The sequence below is a fragment of the Empidonax traillii genome, unplaced genomic scaffold (genome assembly GCF_003031625.1).
Source record: "Empidonax traillii isolate 1590-97213 ecotype Southwest subspecies unplaced genomic scaffold, ASM303162v1 scaffold541:size654180, whole genome shotgun sequence".
Taxonomy (NCBI): Eukaryota; Metazoa; Chordata; class Aves; order Passeriformes; family Tyrannidae; genus Empidonax; species Empidonax traillii.
Window position 1 is genome coordinate 133,893 of NW_020955734.1, and position 7,152 is coordinate 141,044.

At 55.5% G+C, this 7,152-nt stretch overlaps 1 protein-coding gene across 1 annotated transcript in view; it reads left to right on the top strand.

The window, feature by feature from the left end:
- The window catches only part of PI16 (peptidase inhibitor 16), an 8,050-nt gene extending 909 nt beyond the window's left edge, over positions 1-7,141 (top strand). The window contains exons 2-5 of the mRNA XM_027897429.1: positions 2,046-2,264; positions 2,526-2,635; positions 3,068-3,156; positions 5,792-7,141. Coding sequence (XP_027753230.1) covers positions 2,046-2,264; positions 2,526-2,635; positions 3,068-3,156; positions 5,792-5,934 — 561 coding nt within the window. The 3' untranslated portion in view covers positions 5,935-7,141. The remainder of the gene's footprint in view (positions 1-2,045; positions 2,265-2,525; positions 2,636-3,067; positions 3,157-5,791) is intronic.
- Positions 7,142-7,152: the final 11 nt, after the last annotated feature.

Below are 7,152 nucleotides of genomic sequence, written 5' to 3' on the forward strand. Positions count from 1 at the left end.
TCCCCTTGTGATGGGGAGGAAGGGCAGGTGAGACCTTGCCATGAGCAGGTGCCATGAGCTGGAGACACTGCCATGGTCATCTGCAGGGGGAATCCTGCTGTGTGGGGCATCAGCTGGCGCTTTGTATTTGCCTTTGCATTTGAAGGAGCTTTTATCTGTAGGAGGGAATGTCAACTTCAAACATGTCAGTCAGGTTTTTCAGGGGTTTGGGCTATTCATCACATTCCTAATCCTCACCATGACTTGGTATCTTGAAGGTGAAAGACCTCCTATTTTGCTCCAGAAAACCAAATCATGTCCCACATCACCTGTGGCTGCAGTGGGAGGGAAAATGAGCTCTCGAGCTACTTTTTGTCTTCTTTAGGCTCCTGATTTGATTAACTCCTACACCAGGTGATTTTTCCTCACTCCTTGCAAATCACGTGGAGAAGGACAACTGTTTACCATGGGTAGTTGGAGTCTTTTCCTCTTTGGGTCACCCTGTGCTCGGAGGAGACCTCCCTGCCTGGCCCAAAGGTTGCCCAGCTGGAGTAAAACCTCTGTGAGCTGGTAAATGGGAGCAAAAAGCTAAATTCAGGGAGAGGAGGTCTGGCTGTGGCTTCAGGCTCAACGGGGACAGAGCCAGAACAGAGGACCATAATCCTGTGGAACCCACCGGAGCCAGGCACGCAAAACTTGGAGTATCCGGGCTTTGGAGCCAAAGTCTTAGAGAAAACCTGAGGAAAACGATCTCTCGGGGTCTTTAAGTCAGTGCAATTCCAAACCTGTGACAGCTGCTCCCTGCTGAGGCTTTGACTGCAGACCCTGTGCTGGGAGATGCTCCCTCAGCAGTGCTGCTTTGCCTCTGCTTAAACCCACAGGACCCACTCGTGGGCTGGAGCCAAACACCTCGGGGTTGATGTGGTTTTTTTTTTTTTGAAGCACAGCAAATGTTTAGCCCTGACAATTCTTTGGTAGAGGTTTTCCCTGAGAGCCATCCCTGCCTCCCTCCCAGTGTTCACCTGCTGCTGTGGCTGAGGTCACCCCACACTTCCTCCCGGGACACGGGGCTGGTTGCCGTGGAAATGTTTAGGCACTGGCGACGGGGAGGGGGGTTGTTGGATATGTAGCCAAAAGCCAATTTCGTTTTTAATGAGGCAGATCTGCAGGTGCAAGTCCCCAGTTTATGGAGCCCAGCTCGGTGCCAGAGGGAGGGGGGTGTGCTCTCCCCAAACGGGGTCTCCAGTGTGGAGAGAAACGTCGCTCTCAGCGTGGCTGGGGCCATGGTGGGAGAAGATCCAACACTCCCCCCACATCCCCATCCAGGTGCTTCCTTCCCTCCCAGTCGCCTCAACACCCCGATGGTGACATGCCCCGCATCAGGGCCGTGCTCTGTCCCCCTTTGGATCCCGCCCTGGCTCCGGCTGGGAAGGTCCCCCCTCAGGACCCCCTGTTTGCTGGGCTGCCTTCCAGCACAAAGCTGCTCCCTCCATCAAATGGCTCGGGGATGGTCCAAACAGCTGCGGTGTAGGATTCCTCTGTGCATCCCTGCAGGGAGACCTCTACTTCTCCTCCTCCTCCTCCTCCTCCTGCATATCAATGTGGCCGGGGAGCTCAGCTGGTGGTGGGGCCGCTGCCGCTCCGGAGGGGGCTCCTGGCAGGCGCCCAGCCAGGAATGTCTCGGATCCAGGCAGACAGACTGTGTGCCGGGGCTTTGTGCAGCTGGCAGGGGAGATGTGTCCCGCTCTCCTCCCACCCCACCCTGGGCAGGGAGGGACATCTCCAGGCCCCCTCTGGCGTGACCTGGGGTGGGTTTCCTCCCTTCCTCCACCCGACTTCACGGTTTCTCCTCGCTGAGCTGAGGATGCTCCGTGATGATGTTGGATCTGCTCCAGGAGAGACTGTGAGGGTCGTGCTGGTGCACTGACCTTCTCCTGTTTGACCTGTAAGCCAAGGCTTGGTTTGTGCTGGGTCTGACCATGGAGCTCCCCTCGCCTGTGGACTGTGTTGGGTGGCATTGGGAGCCTCGTGTCCATTTCCCTGTGCTGATGCCAAGCTCCTTTCAGACCTGGGACAAGGAGCTGGAGAGCCTTGCTCAATCCTATGCAGAGAAGTGCATCTGGGACCACAACAAGGAGAGGGGCCGACGGGGGGAGAACCTCTTTGCTATGGCCCCAATGCTGGAACTGGAATTTGCCGTGGAAGACTGGAATGGGGAGGAGAAATTCTACAACTTGACAACATCCACGTGTGTCCCTGGGCAGATGTGTGGCCACTACACCCAGGTACCAGCTGCTGGGGGGGAGGGATTGGGCAGCTTGTCCTGGGCAGAGAGATGAGGTTTCTTCACAGCTTGTTGGGTGGGAGCAAGGAGGAGCAGAGATGGTGGTGGATCCTGAATGCCAAAGCAACGTGGGGGTGTGGGATCTGGGGCACACAGTAGGAGATGAAGGAAGACATTGGTGTAGTCACAGAGCAGCCTTCAAGGCCAGGGGACAGGCTGCCTTCAGCCACTCCCCTCACCTTCCCCCTGGTCTTTGCCTTAGGTGGTCTGGGCAGACACGAAACAGATCGGCTGCGGGGCAAAGTTTTGTGAGAAGATCGAAGGGATCGAAACAGAGAACATGCACCTGCTCGTTTGCAACTATTATCCCCCGTAAGTCCCAGGCCTGGCATGGCTTGGTGCATCTCTGGGGGGTTCCTGTGCTGGAAATGTCCTTCCTCCTGTCCTGATATCAGAGCAGGGTTGGCCTTGGTCAGAAATAGAAGCAAAGCGGTTCCAAAGAAGGCTTTTGTTCTAAGGGGGGGGGGGGGGGGGGGGGGGGGGGGGGGGGGGGGGGGGGGGGGGGGGGGGGGGGGGGGGTGAAGGATCTGGTCCATGGGGCTGTGTCCCCTGGCCTCAGCAGCCTTGGGCTCAGGCTGTTGAGTAAATGGCACTGACAGTCCGTGGCAGGAGACCACAAACTGTTTTTTACATTGATCCTGAGTTTGGCCTTGGCTGGGATATCCCAGCTGAATCAGACCCCTCTTCAGGGTGGGTGTTTCCCTTGTCCTCACGCTTCTTTTTCTTGGCATCTTCTGCTTCCAGGGGTAATGTGAAAGGGAAAAAGCCCTACTGGGAAGGACCCCCATGTTCACAGTGTCCCGAGGGCACAGTCTGTGTGGACAACCTGTGTGGTGAGTGAACAAAGCTGTATGTGTCCCTTGATGGGCTAATGGGACTGAAACCCCTGGGTTGGGGTCCAAGCTCTGAACCCCCCTGAAATTTTCAGGAAGGCCTGAGCCAGCAGGTCCAAGGCTGGACCATGAGAGCTCAGGAGCAGTGGCTGCTCCTAAGGCAGGTCAGCTGCCTCAGGATGAGGAGAACTGGACAAGGGCCTTGTAGACCCTTTGCCAGCATTTGTTACCCCTTGCAGGGCAGGGCATTGTGTGAGGGAGATGAGATGTCTCCAGTTGGGAACCCCAGAGTGGGGGATGGCCCAGAGTGACCTGAGAGGGGTTGGCTGCTGCTCCTTCACCCCCTCCCTGGTTTCTGCTGGTCCTGCTTAGTGCAGGGGATCTGCTGAGCCAGCTGAGCTGGTCTAACCCACAGCACTTTTCATCTCTTACCAGAACTCGTTGTAGAAGAGACCACTCCGGCCTCTGTGACAACAAAGGCAAGGCCATCCACCCCAACCACAGCCCTGCCCAAACCCACAGCCACAGCCAAACCAGAACCCACAGCACCAGCACACACCACAGCCAAACCAGAACCCACAGCACCAGCACACACCACAGCCAAACCAGAACCCACACCACGAGTAAACACTACAGTCAAACCAGTACACACTACAACCAAACCAGAACCCAAAGCCGAATCAGAACCCACAGCCAAACCAGTGCACACCACAGCCAAACCATCAGTGTCCATCACAACTACAGGCAAACCAGAACCCACAGCCAAACCAGCACACACCACAGCCAAACCAGAACCCACACCACCAGCACACACCACAGCCAAACCAGAACCCACACCACCAGCACACACCACAGGCAAACCAGAAATCACAACATTAACGTCCATCACAACCACAGGCAAACCAGAACCCACAGCCAAACCAGAACCCACAGCCAAACCAGAACATCCAGCAGCAGAGACCATCACAGCCACAGCCAAACCAGCACTCACACCAGTGCCCACCACAGCCAAACCAAAACCCACAGCACCAGTACACACCACAGACAAGCCATCACCCAAAACCACACTTCCAACCACAACCACAGCCAAGCCACCACCCACACCCACACTCCCAACCACAGCCAAGCCCAAACCCCCAGCTCCAGCACCCATTACAACAGCCAAGCCAAAACCTGCCACCACGCTCCCAACAACAACCCCAGCCAAGCCAAAACCCACCATGCCAGCAGCCAACACCACTACAGCCAAGCCAAAGCCCACCTTGCTACCAACCACCACGCCAAAACCCACCACAACAACCACTACACCCCCCAAAACAACACCAAAACCCACCACAACCACCACTACCAGCAGGTCAACACCAACCACACCAAAACCCACCACAACCACCACCACAGCCAAGCCCAAACCCATCATAACAACCACTGCAGCCAAGCCAGAACCCACCACAACCACCACTACCACCAAGCCATCACCCACTGCAACCACCACGATGGCCAAACCAACACCCACCACACCAAAACACACCACAACCACCACCACAGCCAAGCCCAAACCAACCACAGCTGTGACCAAACCAACATCCACCACACCAAAACACACCACAACCACCACCACAGCCAAGCCCAAACCAACCACAGCTGTGACCAAACCAACACCCACCACACCGAAACCCACTCCAGCTCTGGCTACGTCAAAACCTGCTACAACCACAGCCAAGCCAACACCCACCACACAAACCAAACCAACACCTGCTGCTACACCAAAATGCACCACCACTACAGCCAAGCCAACACCTGCCGCTGCAACACCAACACCTGCCACAACAGCAAAGCCACAACCAAAAGCTGCCACTACCACAAAGCCAGAACCAGAAAGCCCTGATCCTTCTGAGGCAACTGGGCTCACTCTTTCCTCTGAGCCCCCATTAGACCTAGACTATAAAGTATCTCCAGAGGCAGACACTGGAGAGCCTGTTAGCTCCTTCACTACAGAGAATCCAGCCTTATTAGAGAGCAGGGGCACAGCCTTCAGCCCCAAATCAGTCCCAGAAACAAAGAAAGGTGTCAAGGAGGATGGAAAAGAGAAATCAGCCTTTTCCAGTCCGCCTCCGTCCCTCCAAGTTGTCCCAGAGATCAAGTTAGGTTTCAATAGAGCTGAGCTCATAACCCCCTCAAAGTCAGTGGTCCTCAGCCCTGAAGAGCCCACCTTCTTGCGCTTAACATCATCTTCCAAAGAAAGAAAAGGGCAGAGCCCCCATTTCCAGACCTCCCTGTCAGGTAAGGTATCCGTGGAGTCTGTGCTGGACACTCGGACGTGCAGTGATCCCCAAGCAGCATGGAGAGGGCTTGGGAGGAACAGTGTCAGACTGCTCCTTTGGATCCCCCCCTCGTATGTGGCCTTTTCCTCACTCTTTCCTCTAACACTGAGGGGCTGGTTGGATGTCTGGCCCCTGAAGCATGGTCTTGTTTGCAGCCTGCTCCCACTAACCCACGGGCTGTCACGCCTTCCCTGGACGGAGCTCTGCTGCCCCGCGGTGCCTCGGGGCACATCACTGGCAGACCTGCATGAGTGGGAGTTCCCCTTCTGTCCAGGTGTTCCCCTCTAACTCCATATTTTCTTCTCTTCTTTTAGCAGGTGCCCTGGACACTGAAGAAACGGAGACAAACTCGGAACAGACCAATGTGGATCAGCCCATGTCTGGGACCCCCAGTACCTGCTCGGGGCTTTCTCTCTTCCTCCTCCCCAGTGCCATCCTGGTGGGCCTCCTGCTTTGAATGGGCTTTCTCAGCTCTCCCTGCTCCAGTCACCAAGGCTTTCTTCAGCACTGGTTGTTCCACGAGCCTGGTGAGCTCAGGAGACCCCTCAGACACTTCAGGCTGACACCTCCTCCCTTCTTACGCTGCCTTATCCGCTCCAGCCCCAGTGAGCCACGGGCAGTGGCAGCACCGAGGGAACTTGGTCCCCTTCATGAGGAGACCCAAGGGCAGCAGGGTGTCTGCCACAACACTGGTGACCTTGGACACTTCTCCTTTCTTGCTGGCCAGCCTGGGCTTGTGTTCCATTTCCAAGGAGGGGGTGATGAGCTGTCCCCCCACCCGTGTGGCCGGCAGGCCCCGCCGCACCGTGTCCCCAGGGACAGCCGGACCCAAGCGGCAAAGAGACACGGGGGTTGGCTTTGGTCTTTGTGGATGAAACGTGGTGGTTGGGTTTGGTGTTTTCTGCTGTTTGTCGGGATGAACCTCCAGCAAAAATGCTCTTTTCCCTTCCCCGTGTGTCTGTCTGTCTCAAATTTGGACAAGTTTCATCTCTTTCCCCTCTTGTCCAAAGAGAGGATGTTTTATTTTCCCCTGTTTCCCTCCTGGTTCTGGTGTAGCTTTGGCCAGTACTACCCAGATGTTCTCCCTGCTCCTCCTCACCCCTCTGCAGCCCTTGCCTCCTCCCTCTTTCCTGTCTCTGCCCCACGTCCCATTCCTCAATTATTGCCATTATCCATTGCCATGGCTTTATTTTACGCCTGTGCCTTCGCCTTTGTGCACGCACAGAAGAGAAACCTTCAGCCCTAAGAGGAGCCACCAGCTCCTTCACACAGCTTTCCCTTGCCTGGCTTCTTTCTTTGCGTAATTTCCGTGTATTTGAATTTAGGTACAGATTCCTCTTGACATGTAATCTGTGTGTGGTGGAACCTGGTCCAGGAGAAAAAAAGTCACCACGTGAATCGGTACAATCTGAGCTCAAGAGAGCCAAGTGATGATGTTCCAGGTCATTGGCGGCTCCAGGACTTGTTGCAGAACCACTGTCATTAGCTAAGACATTGTGTTTTGTTACCTTCACCTGAGCATTCCCAGTCAGGTGTGTTATAAATATGTGACAAGCTTTCCAGACTGGTGGCAGGAAGATAACTGGAAGATACAGTCCCTTCTCTGGTGATTGCATCCTTTGATTTCTTACACAGGTGAGGTGGAGGATGACCTGAAGGCTGTTGTTCATGTCCT